Source organism: Oryx dammah, unplaced genomic scaffold (assembly GCF_014754425.2).
Source record: "Oryx dammah isolate SB20612 unplaced genomic scaffold, SCBI_Odam_1.1 HiC_scaffold_29, whole genome shotgun sequence".
Lineage (NCBI taxonomy): Eukaryota > Metazoa > Chordata > Mammalia > Artiodactyla > Bovidae > Oryx > Oryx dammah.
Genome location: NW_024070213.1, coordinates 21,362,450 through 21,380,984, shown reverse-complemented (window position 1 = coordinate 21,380,984; position 18,535 = coordinate 21,362,450). Strand labels below are relative to the sequence as shown.

Below are 18,535 nucleotides of genomic sequence, written 5' to 3'. Positions count from 1 at the left end.
CCGAAAATTTAATACACGAGAGGAACACTGCAACATGGCAGTGGGGGGGCATTATTTAACAAACACTGTGGCCTCCCATCCATGACGTTTCCTAGAATAACCTTAGCTACTCAGCAGGCTTCTAAAATTACAGAACGTCTTTCCTGATGTGAACTCTGATGAACTGCTCTAGAAATGGTTTAAAGCCCCACTAAAATCCCGACTGTCAAAGGCATTGATAAGGACAAGCTTCTCAGGGCCCCTGAGTCAGTGCTCTGGGACAACCTAGAGGGACAGGGTGAGGAGGGAGGTGGGAAGGGGGTTCAGGAGGCGGGGGGACCGCAAGTATACTTGTGGCTGATTCAGGTTGACATATGGCAAAAACCACCACAATATTGTGAAGTAATTACCCTCCAATTAAAATAAATAATTAAAAAAAAAAAAAAAACAGGAGGGAATACAACCTGGAAAAAGAAGAAAAAGAAGAGCTTCTTTCACCAGAACGGCCCCCAAACCTCTGACCTCTGAAAGTCTAGCTCGCCACTCCCAGTGCAGGGCTTCCAACCCCTTCCTGGCTCCCTCAGGCCACTTCACCTTCCTGGGCTGGGTGTCTGTCTACCCACTTTCCTCATGGTGCAAAGAAGCGGTTCCCAGAAGGGTGCTCTCTGAGGAAGGCAGACACCATCTTGGCCTCTTCATTTGGCTCTGGGTTCCAACCTGTCTTTCCGGCTCCGAGAGAGTGAACCATCTTCATATATTTTGGGCCTTAGAGAATTCTAGACGCTGTTGACTTCTACATCATGTCTAAAAAATTATATTTTCCATTGAGCTTGGAATGTTTATACTTAAGCCGTCATGCAGTTGTTGTATGCTCTACATTTTACTCTGGGTTCTAAGAACCTTACAGGATAGTATCTGATCAAACTCAATCAAAATCTGATTATAAGAATCAGATGACATTTACCTGAGAGATGCTAAATTAAGTGGGATCAATTGTAACCTTATAAACATACTAAAGGCTGTTTGGACACGTAAAAAGTCACCCTCTGAGGCTTGCAGAAACCTCGGGAGCCCCGTAGGCCCCCGTGACCTCCCTCTATCCCTGGCTCCTGGTCTCCGTCTGCCGGCCTGGGTCGGTCCTACATTCCATTTCTTAGCTTCTGCAGTCTTCTCTTCCACTAGAACCTTTATAACGTGCAAAGTACTGTGCTAAGAACTTCTGTGGCTCCTCAAATTGCTTCATTTCCTAAAGTCCCAGAGAAATTCAGCAGCGCTTGAGTTGTTTTTTCTCTTCAGAAAAGAAGGGCAGGGACTACACAGCCCTTTTTGTATGCAGACACAGTGTCTGGCCCAGGCAGTGGGCCCCGTGGATGCCTGCTGGGTGCGTGCTCTTTCCCTCTGCTCCACACGTCTTCAAAACTAGTAAAGCAATGCTGGCTAAAACCTGCTTCAGAAACTGGAGTCCTGCCAACGCTGATGTAACAAGAGGAAACCTAAACTGTGTTTGCATCAAGGAAACCCATTATCAGTGGGAGACGAACCCAACCAGGCTGTGGAAAGGGAGGCTTCAGTTTCCAGTGATGACACGGCAGGGACACCCTGAGCTGACACAGGAGCGATGCCAGCGCCCTGCCAGGCCGGATCGAGGCTGGCTGCGATGGAAACACGACACGCACACCTGGATTAAGTTAGCTCTTTATGTTTGCAACCTGGACAGCCTGTGGAGAAAAATGTCACAGAGACATCAAGGACACAGGGCTTCCTCAAATCTTCTTCCCCCTTCTCTTCATAGTTTCAGTCTGCAAGCTAGATTAGATAATATACACTGTCAATTTTTTAAAAAGCAAACTAAATTAAAAATTAATAATTCCCAAGGCAGGGTTCTGTACAGAATTCCTAAGAGTTCAAATATTCCCACTTCGGAGACCATGGAGGGCAGGTTGGTTGGCTTTGCAGGGGAAAGTGGGTCAAGGGGAGAGCTGGGGCATCACAGGTCTCCAGGGCAACGGACTGCCTCCCCTGCCCTCGGGGAGCACCACACTCCCCTGACCTAGGTCACCTCCCGTGTCTCTGGTTCCAAAGGCCCCGCGGCCCTGGTGGTGCCGGAGGAACACGGCTACAGCCTGAGCTCGCGGTCGGGCTTCACACTGAAGGGCTCCAGGCGCTCGGCCTCCGGCAGCAGGCTGTTGAGCCGCTCCAGCAGCGGTACCGTCTGGTCGATGCCCATCTGGATGCGTCGCAGGATGGCTGACATCTCGTTGACCTTCTGGATCTGCTCGGCGTATTTGGCGTACCTTTTCTGGCGCTCCTGCATGAAGCTAAAGAGGGTTTCTACAGACAGATCCATCTGCAGGGGCGAGAGAAATGAGACACGTTCAATCCCGTGGAAACAAGTCCCGGCGAGAGGATGGTGACGGGGGTGGGGGTGGGAGGGTGCGGTGAGCAACAGGTGTGGACCACGGGCCACGTGGGGGACGACCAGCGTTCCTGGAAGTGGAAGCGTGGGGGACGAAAACCTTGCAGAATGTGGCTGGAACCCTCTGCAGGGGGTAGAAGGTGAAGGCCTCCAGCTCCATTTCTGGGTGTATAAGCCACTTAGTCCTAGGGGAGGCCCAGGGAGTTTCTAGCTCTTTTTCTCTACAGAAAGAACCCTGGGCTGGGAAATCAGGCAGATGGGGTTTGACTCTGGCTCTGCCTTTTGTATAGATGGAGAAGCTCTATAAGTCAGCAAAAACAAAGACTGGGAGCTGACTGTGGCTCAGATCATGAACTCCTTATTGCAAAATTCAGACTTAAATTGAAGAAAGTAGGGAAATCCACTAGACTATTTAGGTATGACCTAAATCAAATCCCTTATGGTTATACACTGGGAGTGAAGAACTATGGACAGAGGTTTGTGACATTGTACAGGAGGCAGAGATCAAAACCATGAAAAAGAAATGCGAAAAGGCAAAATGGCTCTCTGAGGAGGCCTTACAATAGTTGAGAAGCAAAAGGCAAAGGAGAAAAGATATATCCATCTGAATGCAGAGTTCCAAAGAAAAGCAAGGAGAGTTAAGAAAACCTTCCTAAGTGAACAACGCAAAGTAATAGAGGAAAACAACAGAATGGGAAAGACTTATAGAGATCTCTTCAGGAAAATTGGAGATACCAAGGGAACATTTCATGCACATATGGGCACAATAAAGGACACAAACATTACACAGAAGAACTATGCAAAAAACATCTTAATGACCCAGATAACCACGATGGTGTTATCATTCACCTAGAGCCAGACATCTTAGAGTGTGAAGTCAAGTGGGCCTTTGGAAGCATCACTACGAACAAAGCTACTGTAGGTGATGGAATTCCAGCTGAGCTATTTCAAATCCTAATAGATGATGCTTTGAAAAGTGCTGCACGCAATCTTCCAGCTAATATGGAAAACTCAGCAGTGGCCAGAAGACAAGAAAAGATCAGTTTTCCTTCCAATCCCAAAGAAGGGCAACACCAAAGAATGTTCAAACTACCGCACAAATGCACTCATTTCACACGCTAGCCAAGTAATGCTCAAAATTCTCCAAGCCAGGCTTCAACAGTACGTGAACCAACAAGCTAGATTTAGAAAAGGCAGAGGAACCAGAGATCAAATTGCCAACATCCACTGGATCACAGAAAAAGCAAGAGAATTTCAGAAAAACATCTACTTCTGCTTCATTGACTACACTAAAGCCTTTGACTGTGTGGATCACAACAAACTGTGGAAAATTCTTCAAGAGATGGGAATACCAGACCAACTTACCTGCCTCCTGTGAAACTATATGCAGGTCAAGAAGCAACAGTTAGAACTGGACATGGAACAATGGACTGGTTCAAAATTGGGAAAGGAGTACGTCAAGGCTGTATACTGTCACCCTGATTATTTAACTTTTTTGCAGAGTACATCATGTGAAATGCCAGGATGGATGAAGCACAAGCTAGAATCAAGATTGCCGGGAGAAATATCAATAACCTCAGCTATCCAGATGATACCACCCTTACGGCAGAAAGCAAAGAGGAACTAAAGACCCTCTTAATGAGGGTGAAAGAGGAGAGTGAAAAAGTTGGCTTAAAACTCAACATTCAAAAAACAAAGATCATGGCATCTGGTCCCATCACTTTATGGCAAATAGATGGGAAAACAATGCAAACAGTGAGGGACTTTATTTTTTGGGCTCCAAAATCAGTGCAGGTGGTGACTGCAGCCATGAAATGAAAAGATACTTGTTCCTTGAAAGAAAAGCTATGACAAACCTAGACAGCGTATTAAAAAAGAGACATCAGTTTGCTGACAAAGGTTCTTTTGTCAAAGCTATGGTTTTTCCAGTAGTCATGTATGGATGTGAGACTTGGACCATAAAGAAGGCTGAGCACTTCAGAACTGATGCTTTTGAGCTGTGATGTCAGAGAAGACTCTTGAGAGGCCCTTGGACTGCAAGGAGATCCAACCAGTCCATCCTAAAGGAAATCAGTCCTGAATATTCATCGGAAGGACTGATGCTGAAGCTGAAGCTCCAATATTTTGGCCACCTGATGCGAAGAGCCAACTCATTAGAAAAGACCCTGATGCTGGGAAAGACTAAAAGCATGAGGAGAAGGGGATGACAGTGGACAAGATGGTTGGATGGCATCGCTGACTCAACGGACAGGAGTTTGAGCAAGCTCCAGGAGACGGTGAAGGACAGAAAAGTCTGGCGTGCTGCAGTCCACGGGGCAGCAAAGAGTGAGACGCGACTGAGCGACTGAACAACACCTGCCACTTGAGTTGCTAATGCTCATCCTTCCTGTCTCAGGTTCCTCATCTGCAAAAATCAGGGGACTGATGGCAGATGTGTAGGGTTGTTGGGAGGACAAAATGAGATGAGGTGTGCTAACACACTAGCTCCAATACTTTGGCCACCTGCTGTGAAGAGCTGACACATTGGAAAAGACCCTGATGCTGGGAAAGACTGAAGGCAAAAGGCGAAGGGGGCGGCAGAGGATCAGATGACTAGATAGCATCACCGACTCAATGGACATGAATTTCAGCAAACTCTGGGAGATAGTGGTGGCTCCCCAGATGGCATAGTGGTAAAGAACCCACCTGCTAATGCAGAAGACGTAAGAAACATGGGTTTGATCCCTGGGTCGGGAAGATCCCCTGGAGGAGGACATGGCAACCCACTCCAGCATTCTTGCCAGGAGAATCCTGTACACAGAGGATCCTGGTGGGCTACAGTCCACAGGGTTGCAGGGAGTCAGAAGTAACTGAAGCGACTTAGCAGACACACACACACCCATGCATGGGAGATAGTGGAGGACAGGGGAACCTGGGGGGCTGCAGTCCATGGGGTCACAAGGAGTCAGACACGACAGGGACTGAACACCACCACCATCCCAGCTCAGGACTCGGCCTGGCACTGAGGAGTCTTACAATTCGCTTGGTCCTCCATCCTTGCTGCGGAGCACAGCCAATCTACATGAGTTGCCTGGAGGGAGTGGCGCTCTCTGCCAGAACCACAAATGTCAGCCAAGCCAAGTCAGCACCACGAGAGGTAAATAGGACTGTTCCATGCATCCTCCCTCCAGTCAAACAGACTTGGGGTTCTGGGCTCCCCTTCTGGGATCTCTTTTCCTCCCTTGATGGGGTTCTTTGCAACCAATCATCTGGATAAAAACAGGGAGAGCATACCACCAGAGTGCCAGATGCCTGAGCCCTTCCTCTGCACGGGCCCACATCCACTCCCTCTCTGCCTGCTGCTATTCCCTGACCAGGGAAGAAACAATCACACCACCAAGACTCAAGTTTCTGTCTCAAAGCTCAGATGTTCCCTCAGTCCTTCCTTCTTGTGTCTCCCAGAAGCAAGGCCCTTCCTAGCCCTGGTATCAGGCAAAGTGCTGGGAGGCGCTCAACGCTTGTTTCCGCAGAGCCTGCAAGCATGGAGTGATAAAGACTAAGCCTAATCCCTACTGTAGTATGTACCCATGAGCCCCAGGTACAGACTTCCTCTAGCATATCTGACACAGCTTTAGACACTGTAAGTATCTAATACAATTCGGAACCTTTACCATTTTTTTTTAACCCTTTTTGTTCTGTATTGGAGTACAGCTGACTGACAATGTGGTGATAGTTTCAGGTGCACAGCAGAGGGACTCTGCCGTGAATCTTACCATCTAGACAAATGAACAAGTTTACCTTTCCCATTTTTATTCTAGCATGGAGATTCCAACGAGGAAGCATAAATACAATATACAGAGACAGCAGACATTTACTGCCACACATCATATGGGGTCCTAGCGATATGGATATTGAGAATCAACTGTTTCCACCCACACAGCAGACTGTGTACATTAACATGACTTTTCTCTTCCACTGTCTTTGTTAACATGACTTTACTATTCTAGGAAACTCAGGCCCAGAAGGAGAAATGCTGCACATAACTTTGTTTCAGAAACTTTCAGCAAAACGATTTAAGTTCAAGAAAAAAAACTATTAGATTTTTCCAATTGATAGAGAATGACTAGTCCACATGACTCTTGCCTCAAAACCCTGGCCTTGCTGTGACCACGTGACTAAGGACTAGTCAGCGGCACGTACAGGAGGAAGTCTCTCATGGAGCTCCCAGGCGTCTTCTTTAAAAGTTAGCAGGCCTGCTCCTCCTCTTCTCCTGCATCCCTTCCCTCTCTCTGCTGATGCTCAAAGGCAAATGCAGCCCTCGTGGGTCACAAGAATAACGAAGGTTGGCACAGCAGTGAACCAGATGAAGTCTTGGCCTATGGAGGACTTTTGCCCAATGCAACTTGTACCAGAAGTGGGAAAGAACAACAAATTTCCATTCTGTATGAGCCACTGTAATTCCAGGTCTCGGTAAACCAGTGGGCTTTAATCTTACACTGATAGAATGAATGGGATAGAGTCCCTACCCTTAGAACTTGCTGTTTACTCTAAAATTCATACTTTAAAACTTGCCCCACATATTCACACATTGTCACTGGTAGCAGTATATTTCAAAGGGCAGGTGCAAAAGGAGGCAAGATTATTTGAACAAGTACAAGCTTTACTAAGACATGAGACATCTGTAGAAGGGGGTCAGACTCATTCCAAATACCTGATGTGAATTTGCCCATCTGGCTGGTCCATTGCCAGCAATGGGTCTAAAACATTAGCGAATCCAAGGAGCAACAAGCAAAAAGGACAGTCTATCATTACCCAGTGGGGCTTATCTAAAGGATGTGAGCTTTCTCAGCATCTGAAAATCAAAGTTTGTCATTTTGATATAATAAAGATTAAAAATCACAATCATTTCAAATCAATGCAGAAAAAGCACTTGACAAATTCAATTATAAAACATTTCAGCAAATTAGGAACAGAAGGAAACGCCCTCAGACAAAGGTGTCTATGAAAAACCAACACTTAACATCATAGTTAGTGGTAGACAACACTTTTCTCCCTAAGGGCAGGAATAAGGCAAGGATTCTTTCCCACTCTCACCACTTCTCTTCAACATTGTGCTAGAGATCCTAGCCAGTGCAATAAGACAGCCAAAGGAAATAAAAGGCACAAGCCCTGGGGAGGAATAAATAAAATGGTCTTAATCTACAGATGACATGATAGTGTGCCTAGAAAATCCTATGGAAACTTAGACCCAAAACCTAATAAACCCAAATGAATTTAGCAGGGTTGCAAGATACACAGTTAATATACAGAAATCAATTGCATTTCTACATATTTACAGTGAACAACCCAACAATGGAATGAAAAAATATATATGAAACTTAACAATTGCATGAACATCAACTTAGAGAAAATGTCAAAAAAAACCCATGTATAAGACCTGAACACTGCTATTACAAAATCTTGCTGTGAAAAATTAAAGGAGATCTCAAAAAATGGAGAGGTATATACCATGTTCACGGAAGATTAAATATCAAGATGTCAATTTTTACCAAATCGATTCATAGATTCATTTGCAATCTAAATCAAAATTCTAGATGGCTTTTTTGAGGGGGGGGTTAGGGATTTGATTCGCTGATTGTACTAAATAGAATGGTCAAAAGAAGTGTGAAAAAGAACCAAGTGTGGGAAGCTCCCTGATGTTCTGTGGTTAGGACTCCAGGCTTTCACTGCAGTGGCTCAGAGTCAATCCCTGGTTGGGGGACTGAGATTCCACAAGCTGTGCAAGGTGTGGCAAAAAAAAAAAAGGCACAAAAGAACAAAGTTTGAAAGACTTATAGTACTTGTTTCAAGACCTAATATAAACCTACAGTACTCAGAATAGTATTGTAGTGGCATGGAGACAGGCATCTACAGACCAGTGTAACTGAACCGAGTACAGAAATAGATCTAAACATATGTGGTCAGTTGACTTTTTTTTTTAACCAAAGTTTCCAAGGTATAATATATTAGAGAAAAGAAAGTTTTTCAACAATTTATAGAACAACTAGGTATCTATACAGGAAAAAAAAACCTGAACCCCCACATCTCACTCCCTTCACAAAGATAAGCATGAAACTAATCACAGACCTAAACACAGAATCTAAAACTATACAACTTTTAGAAGAAAACACAGGAGAAAAACCTTTGCTACCCTATAGAAAAGGATTTCTTAGGTCTGAAAAACATTAACTATAAAACAAAAAAATGGTTAAACTGATCATCAAAATTTAAAACTTGTCTTTGAAAGATACCATTAAGAAAATGATAAGGCAAGACACAGACACAGACTAAGTAAGGTATTATATATATATGTGTATATATATATACACACACACATATATTCAGAATATATAAAGACCTCTTACAACTCAATATTAAGAAAAAACAAAAAATCCAAGTTTTTTTTTTTTTTTCCAGGAGAACTGACCTGGGCCTCTGTCTCATTAAAACATTCACTGAATTTCTAAAGAAAATCTGCTTTTAAGATCTTTTTGCATGCATGCTTAATCACTTAGTTGTAACTAACTCTTTGAGACCCTTTGGACTGTAGCCTGCCAGGCTCCTCGGTCCATGGGATTGTTCAGGCAAGAATACTGGAATGGGTGGCCATTTCCTTCTCCAGGGAATTTTCCCGACCCAGGGATCAAACCCACATCTCCTGAGTCTCCTACATTGCAGGCAGATCCTTTACCCGCTGAGCCATCAGGGAAGCCCTAAGAAGGAGAATCAAGATCCCTTCCAGGAAAGTAAGCCTCCAACTGGTCAGCTGAATGTCAACTGAATTTATTATGAAGGAGGGGAGCCACTGGAAATGGTCTGGGAGCCCAGGGAAAAGTCCTGCCGGAAGTGAGCTTGAAGTAGAATCTGGATCTCTTGGGTAAAAAAGTAAAACTTGCCTGAAGATCGAACCCATGGGCACCGCTAAGTAAGTTGGACTACAGATCAGGAAAAAGAGTAGCTAGATATTAACCGGACAGCATTTTCCACAGAACGCCCAGGGCGAAGCCCTGACACAGTGTGGAAAGGAAGACATCGTGGTCAGTGGCCATATCACTGTGAGGACACTGCAGGCTTTTCGTCCATGATCTGACCCCAGACGCCACTCCTGTCTCTAGATAGCTACTGCTCCCAGATGAGAAGTGGCTACTCATGACACCAGTGCCCACGCGGCTGAACACTTCACTGGGCAGGGACCTGTTTCACAGATGCTCCTGTCCTTGCTGAGCTGAGGACTCAGTGGTTTTCAGATCCATTGGCTTAAACCCTCAATAGCTGACCTCCTAAGGTTTTGCCAGAGCTTTCACCTAAGGTGTGAACTGACCATCCAGACCCTGCAAAATGACCTGCTCAGACATCTGAGGCATTTCTGAGCTGGAGCTAAGTGACTCACAAGTCGCTCTGAGATCAGTGGGCTTCTCAGAAGTGGGGCAGGGGCTTCAGTAGAAGCAACAAAATAAAGGATTACTGTGAGCATGTCACCATTCTAGCTTTACAGCTGACTGTATATAGCTTGCAACTGAAGACAGTGCTGTCAGAAAAAACTGGGTCAAAATCTCGGTTGTGAATATGATTGATCATCTTTGTGACCTTGAACCAATTACTTAACATCTTTGAGCTTAGTTTCTTCATCCTTAAACTAGGCATGATGGTAGGGCTTACCTCATGTGATTAATGTGAGGAATAATGAGATAACACGCACAAAACACATGGAAGAGCCCCAGATAAATACATTACCAAAAACATGAGAACTGAAAGAGAAACTATGTCTAGAAACCTCTTTTACATGAAAAATGGAAAAGCAAGATTAAGTAAATATGGGCAGAGAAAATGATGACCTTTGAAGATATCCGCATAGGCGCACGTATCTCTGTTTTATAAAGGCCCTGGTGGTGCAGTGGCTAAGGCTCTGTGCTCCCAATGCAGGAGGCCTGAGTTTGATCCCTCATCAGGGAACTGACCCCACATGTTGCAATTAAGAGTTCTCATGCTGCAACTAAGACCCAGTACAGCCAAATACATAAATAAAAACATTAAAAAAAGGAATTTCAAAGGCGGGTGAGCAATTTTTATGCCTCATCACTATTACACTATCTTCAAGGTTTACACAATCACTCAGAGGACAATCTACCATTGTGTTTTTTGCTGGTAAGTTTTATTTTTGTTCTGAACTTCTGCTAAATCTTACAACTTCTGAAAATCTTACAACACAGTCACATTACTTACCCCCAAGTTCCCTTACAGAAACATTTCACACTATGCAATAAATTCTTTGGAAGGAATGATGCTAAAGTTGAAACTCCAGTACTTTGGCCACCTCATGAGAAGAGTTGACTCATTGGAAAAGACTGTTGCTGGGAGGGATTGGGGGCAGGAGGAGAAGGGGACGACAGAGGATGAGATGGCTGGATGGCATCACAGACTCGATGGACGTGGGTCTGAGTGAACTCTGGGAGATGGTGATGAACAGGGAGGCCTGGCGTGCTGCGATTCATGAGGTCGCAAAGAGTCAGACACGACTGAGCAACTGAACTGAATAACTGAAATTATTTACCTATAAGTCCTTCCGTATGCTTTTGATTTATATGTTCAGTCATGAGAATGAGTTACTATTACCACTGTTTGGTGCTACCAACATGGTAAAATAAAAATATATACATATACTTGCATGTATATATACATTTTTCAAAAAATATTTTGAAAGCAAGCAGAAGAGCTTCAATAGACGATATCCTCTCTAGCAAGAGTTTCAGTGTACATCTTCTAAATTCTAAAACCCTAAGTACATCTTCTAAATTCTAAAACCCTAAGCTGTAGATAGGTTCAAGATGGTAAAAAGCAAATTTAACTTTTTCACAGATCAAAAGAAAATGAGTAGACAAACTGTGTTTCACAGTTAACAAAATTCAACTCTATACAATCAACAGATTATTGCTTTTCCTCCTAAGTTACTTAAGTCTTTTTTAAAAACTTAAAAAAAAAAGACTGCTTACGGACTTGGGACTCACCTGGTGGTCCTGTGGTTAGGAATCTGCCTTCCAATGCAGGAGACACAGGTTCGATCCCTGGTCGGGGAACTAAGATCCCACATGCCTCGGAGCAAGTAAGCCCACACACGGCAGCTAGCGAGTCTGTGCCCCCAGCATAAGGTCGCACCTGATGCAACTAAGACCCAACGCAGCCTCAACAAATATTTTTTAAAAGAGATTGCTCAAGAACTTGAGACTCTATTTTAAAAAGTCACTCATTTTTCCCATCCTTTAAAAGTAATGTTCAGCTTTTAATGTGATGTCGCAGTTAACTTAAGCTTCAAGGTCAATTTTTATTTGGTCTCAAATAGTCCACTTTCTCTGCATCCATTCTGGCTTTAAATTCTGGTTTCCCAAGTTGGTCAATTTAGGAAAATGGGGGTTGGGAGCTGGAGGCCACAATGGGCTGAGGCCAGCAAACCAAGGGCTTTCTGCCCTCTCCTCACATTTCAAATCCAGTCCCAGCTTTGTTCCTTTGTATAGATATCCTTCAGCGCCCCCCAAGTGTAATGAATACACAGGGGAACACAACTCTGCTCTTTTATTATAATTTTTGTTTCTAGCTAGAGGGGTTAAATGGAAAACTGAAAATTCATTCTAGTTTACATATATCCAAATAATGAATTCTCAGGTCTATAACAATCTATGGGGATGTGGCCAAGCCTCTAATGTCTTTTTGGAGATGGGCATATCACTGATTTTTAGCAATGCAGGCTCATCTCCCAATCCTTGACTTGGCTAATAATTCACTACCATAGAAAGATAGAAGTCAGAAGGCTTGAATTTAAAGCCTACTATTTGTGTGAGCCTGAGTTTCTACTTCTTAAAAATGGGAATAGTAATACCCGTCCATCCATCCCCCTATTATTTTACAGTAGTGTTATGAAGATTACAAATCAGATGATATATTGAAAATGACCTAAAAAGAGACCAGAGCTATAAAAATGTAAAGTTATATTATTATAAGAAATACCATCGGATAGCCAAATCCATTTGGAGATCTGTTTTTCGTAAGTACTAACATAAAACTAAGAAATTCCCCAATTATATGATCACATGCAAAAGAAACTGCTTCAGTGCTTTATAAAAAGCTTCACTCCTTCTCCCATTCTGAATCTCAGAACTACCAGTTGTGATTAGAGAGCAGTTGACATAACTAAGTAAATTAGTACCGTCCCAAGGGGAAAATCTGGGGCTGCAAAAATACAGCTTGAAATTCTGTCCAGTGGGCACACAGAAAGGTGCTCAACATCTTCAGTCGTTAGGAAAATGAAGATCAAAACCACAAACAGCTACAACTGGACACCCACTAGGATGGCTGAAATAAAAAGCTAGGCAGTAAGCGCTGGTGAGGACATGGAGAAACTGGAATCCTCATGCACAGCTGGTGGGAATGGTGAATGGTATGGCACGCTTTAGTTTCTCCAAGAATTAAACACAGGGTAACCATTAAATACCATACAACCCAGCAATTCTACTCTTTGATATATATACTCAAGAGAATTGCAACGGCTATTCACAGAAAAACCTGCAAGCAAATGTTCATGACAACATTGTTTCATAATAGTCACAAAGCAGTAACAATGGAAACGCCCATCAACTGGGAAAAGGATAAACCAAATTGTGATATATCCATACACCAGAATAGTGCTTAGTCAGAAAAAGGGGAGCGACACTGATATAAGCCACACCGTGGATGAACTCTGAAAACACTATATCAAGTGAAAAAACCAGATACAACAGGCCACACCATGATTCCATGTATGTGAAATGCCCAGAAAAGGCGACTCAGAGAGACAGAAAGTGGTTGCCAGGGGTGGGAGACGGGTGTGGGGAGTGATGGCTAATTTATACAGTGCTTATTTTGGGGGGTGATGAAATGTTCTGGAATTAGATAGTGATACTGATGCACAAGTTTGTGAATACACCAAAAACCACTGAAGCATATCCTATAAAACAATGAGAGGTACCTCAAACTCAAGTTCTTAATCATTGCCTGGAACCTTCCTTCAGTTCAGTCATTCAGTTGTGTCTGACTCTTTGCAACCCCATGAACCGCAGCACGCCAGGCCTCCCTGTCCATCACCAACTCCTGGAGCCCACCCAAACCCCTGTCCATTGAGTCAGTGATGCCATTCAACCATCTCATCCTCTGTCGTCCCCTTCTCCTCCTGCCTTCAATCTTTCCTAGCATCAAGGTCTTTTCCAATGAGTCAGCTCTTCACATCAGGTGGCCAAAGTATTGGAGCTTCAGCTTCCACATCAGTCCTTTCAGTGAATATTCAGGACTGATTTCCTTTAGGATTTGTTCTTTAAAAGAATTTATTTTTGTTTTATTTATTTTTTAGCCATGCCACATGGCATACAGGATCTCAGGTCCCCAACGAGGGGTGGGACCCACACACCCTGCAGTGGCCATGCCGAGTCTCTAACCACCAAGCCACCAGGGAAGTCACATTCCTGACTTGTCCCTGCCCTGACCCCGTAATGGCCACTTTCCTAACATCACTCCGACTGGAAGCATCTTCCAGAGGTCCTTCTTCAGCTCTAAGAACCTGAAGCTGTGGCTTCATTGCTCGAGCTTTCACACATCTGCTACCTCCTGATTTTGCCTGTGACCCATATGATCAGCTGGTCTCCGCTTCAGAAAATGGACTGCCCCTTGCCGTCAACCAAAGTTTGACCCATTCTAGCCCACCATCATCTATCCATTCTCATGGGGATTCAGACAGATTATAAAAATGAGGGTTTCCTAGGTTGCAACAAAAACTCTCCCGAGGCAACTCTATGGTTTCTGGATTTCTGATCCTTCTCCAGACGACCATCCCCGAAGAGGACCAGGAGCTCTCTGTGGGAATCTTCTCCGGGGTGCCGCCCTCTTGCACAAAAGACAGATGACAGGCAGATGTTTTCATCAATTACGCCACAGGCTCGATGACATCAATTAGCACACACGAGATGTTCTGAGCTAACTGTTTCCAAAGGCAATCGCTTATGGTGACAGCTTCTAAGAGTAAACTCTTGCCACTTATTCTCATATCACACGTTTGATCTGTAAGTCAGACAAGCAGGGAAATCCTTCCCTGGCAGATCTCAGTCTACAAGGTCTACTGAAAACAGGAACTGAAAGCCATACTAGCTGGACTGTTTCTTTCAGTCATCTTGTACATCATATTAGATAACTAGGAAGGCAGAACACAATGTATAATTTAGTAATTCCCCAGATATTTAATGAATGTAATAAAATCGTATAATAACAGGGACTTCCCTGGTGGTCCAGTGTTGGAGAATCCACCTTGCAGTGCAGGGAGCATGGGTTCGACCCCTGGTTGGGGAACTAAGATTCCACATGCTGCAGAGCAGCTAAGCCCACACACCGCAATTACGGAGTCTGAGCATCACAACTAGAGAATCCATGCACCACATGATGCTACTAAGACCTGACGCCGCCGAATAAATAAAAGTGTTTTTTAAAATAAAATAATGCTTAACAGTTACAACTACTATCCACTCTGGATGCATGCTCTGCTACTTCAGTCATGTCCGACTTTGCACCCCATGGACTGCAGCCCCCTAGGCTCCTCTGTTCATGGGGATTCTCCAGGCAAGAATACTGGAGTGGGTTGCCATGCCCTCCTCCAGGGGATCTTCCAGACACAGGGATCTAACTGACGTCTCTTAAGTCTCCTGAAGTGGTGGGTGGGTTCTTTACCACTAGCACCACCTGGGTGAATACCAGTTAAATGTCAGGCACTGTACTATATACCACAGATACATTATCTTTATTTCTCACAAGAGCCCTATAGGAAAATACTCTTCTATTAGAGCTGCAGAATCAGGGGTCAGAGATCATAAAATGTGTCCAGGGTCACACAGCTCATCCTAGCAGTGAAGTCAGAATTCAAACCTATGCTTTTTAGCCTAATCTCCCCCTGTCTTTTCTTCAGAGCCCATTAATTCAAATGTCGATTCACTTCAGTGAAATATATACCATGTTGGGCCACGTGTTCGGGACCTTTTTGATATCCTTGACAGATGCATTAATATGGCAATTTTCACAGTTTTCCAGCAGAGTGAAAGGACACTTTTGTTTCTAATTTAAGCACCACCATTTCTTTTTTTAATAACAAGGAGAACAAGCTGCCAGACCTAACACGAACATTCACAAAACGAAAACCAAGAGGAGACCAAAGGGAATACACTATTAGCAGATAAACTTGAGTGACATTTTCTCTGGCAAAGTCTGTTTGTACATTTTGTACTCTGACATTCACTTATACAAGCATTTCACAATCCTTGACTTCACCGAGGGGGCTCAGAACATGGAGGTTTAGCACAGCAGGGGGCCTCAGAGATCATTTCGTCCCACCCCTCCTCACTTTACAGAAGGAGGCCACCCCGGAGAGGGTCAGTCCACACGGCAGGGACTGCCGGCGCCAGGGCTGGACTCCAGATCTGATCGAAGGGCCGCCCCACCACACTACCACCAGCTTTTCCACAGCGAGCCCTACCTGGTCAAACGGACTGTCAGTGTATGTCACAACCATGACCTAAAACAAGTTTTCCAGACTCACAGACACAGAGGACAGACTTCGGTGGCCAGGAAGGGAAGGGGAGGGATGGATTGTGAGTTTGGGGTTAGCATATGCAAACTAGTACATATAGGACGGATAAGCAACGTGGTGCTACCGTATAGCACTGGGGGCTATATTTAATATCCTGGCATAAACCATGATGGAAAAGAATACAGAAAAAGAGTATATGTGTATAACTGAATCACTCTGCTGCAGAGCAGACACAAGACCGAAAACCAACTTTGATGATGTGCGTGCTTGGTCTATACTTCCATCATAAAGAAATACATATATAAATAAATAAAAGTTTCTCAAGACACCATTTCTGGCCAAAAGGAAAATAAAAGCCTATTGTGAATTGATGTCAAAATCAAATGACAAGGTCCAATCAGTCAAGTGTCTCCACGTCCATTAGAAAAAGGAACATGCTCAGGTGGCCTCAACCTGCAGCTAGGAGGGTATCACTCACAGTGGTGCGCAGTCTCTGTGTCCTTCTGGAATCACAGAAGCCTCCTCCTGCTCCTGAGCAGTTGGCCATTTCCTGTTGTGCAAGGGACAAACAATGGGCAGACGGTTGCCAGTGTTTTCATTAATTACACCACAGGCTGAATGGCATCGATTGCCACATAATGGACATTTCACAGTGACCCTGCTTCCTTTGTTCAAACAGTGTATCTAAATGTCTCAGCAAAGGAACCCATTCTATTTGGGTCTTTAAGAGAATGAAAAGACAGGAATCTCAGGAATAATTGCATCACTTTGCCCCAGTAATGATTTTATAACTTGTCCAGCTTCCTTTGTGCCTTCTTACCCTTGGAGGTGTTATGTCCAGGCAGGATGGGAGGGAAGAAACCTCAAAACCTTTAGGTGGGTCTCAAAGCTCAATACATCAGTCTCAGGTGGATCACCCCGCACCCTGCTGCCCTGCCCTGGAAATGGGCTAGAAAGTGACACTGAAAGGCAGCCAGAAAGGAAGAGAAACACATCAGGGTCAAAATCAAAGCTCAAGGGCAGAAACTCCACTCCTCCCTCTCGCTGGGAGACTTTCCCTGGACTCCACAAAAGATACTAGTTCAGGGCCCATAAACATCCTAGAACAGGGGTCCCCAACCCCCAGGCCCCAGAGTGGTATTGGTCCATGGCCTGTTAGGAACGGGGCCTCACAGCAGGAGATGAGCAGTGGGCAGGCAGGCAAGCCAGCAAAGCTTCATCTGTATTAACAGCGGCTCCCCATCACGCACATTACTGCCTGGGCTCCACCTCCTATCAGATCAGCGGCGGCATAATAAACATAATGAACTTCAATCACCCTGAAACCATCTCGCTCTCCCCTGCCCCCCTGGTCCATGGGAAAACTGTCTTCCACAAAAGCAGTCCCTGATGCCAAAAAGGTTGGGGACCACAGTCCCAGAGGATCTTCTGCCTCCCTGGGAAGTCCCTGTTCAGCTTTCTCTCTCATTAAAGCCCCACTTTCCACAGCCCTCCTGAGTGGGAAAGGGGGCAGCATGAAACCACTGTCCAGCTTCCCTGATGGTGTCCCTCTGTCCACCTTCATTTCTGCCACAGTCCTCTGGGATACTGGTAAAAACCCCTTTCTCAAAAAAGTGACTGATCAGGAGCATGGAAAGTTAGCCTTAAATCAGCAGAGCTGGCATCTTCGAGATGGATACGTGGGGTCTTCAGGGTTATTTTCTTAAGTGTGGCTGTATCCCATAAGGACTGCGTTTTGCGTGACAAAATAAAAAACTGTGCTGTGAAACCATGGGGAGAATACTAGACAGGAATATGGGATCAGGGAAAGAGAGCATTAAGTGTGATCAAGGAGAGGAGTTGGAAAGTAAAAAGCCTTTGGATAAAGAAGTAAAGAAAGGGACTTCCCTAGCGGTCCAGTAGTCAAGACTTCATTTTCCAAGGCAGGGGGTGTGGGTTCAATCCCTGGTGGGGGAGCTAAGATTCCACTTGCCTAGCGGTCAAAAAACCACAATATAAGACAGAAGCAATAGTGTAACAAATAAAGACTTTAAAAATAGTCCATATAAAAAAAAAATCTTAAAAAAAAAAAAAAACAGAAAAAGACAGTAGAAAAAGCAAGGGCTCGGGAGTCTTCCATGTGGGTTTCAGATTTGGATTTGAGTCTCCGGCTCCACCATTTAACAACCACATGCCCTGAAATGGTTTGCCTTTCAGGTCTCTGAACCCTGGTTTGCAGCTGTCATAAGTCTGTGACAAGGTATATCAAATGCCTGCTCTAGACCTGGTGCGTGGTAAACACGTACAAGAAATTACAGTGGTCTTCTTATTCCTACTCTTACTCCCACATTAGGAGAAGAGCTGAAGGAGCCCTGGTAATAGATGGAAGTGGGTGGATGTGAAGAAAATCTGGCAGGCGCACAGTAACCTGGACTCCCCTTCCCAGTGTCCAAGATTATAGGGACACAAAGTAAGTTTGTATGACCTAAGCAACACATGCACCATTTTAAAACCTGAGCTAAGGCAACCAACCAGGGTAAAACTGGGCTGAT

The 18,535-nt window shown here is 44.4% G+C and overlaps 1 protein-coding gene across 2 annotated transcripts in view; it reads right to left on the bottom strand.

Moving 5' to 3' along the window:
* Positions 1 to 1,658: 1,658 nt before the first annotated feature.
* Positions 1,659 to 18,535, bottom strand: part of BORCS5 (BLOC-1 related complex subunit 5) — a 98,076-nt gene continuing 81,199 nt past the window's right edge. For both annotated transcript variants that reach the window (XM_040235202.1, XM_040235201.1), the window contains exon 4: positions 1,659 to 2,326. In XM_040235202.1, the coding sequence (XP_040091136.1) occupies positions 2,096 to 2,326 (231 nt within the window). In that variant the 3' untranslated portion in view covers positions 1,659 to 2,095. The remainder of the gene's footprint in view (positions 2,327 to 18,535) is intronic.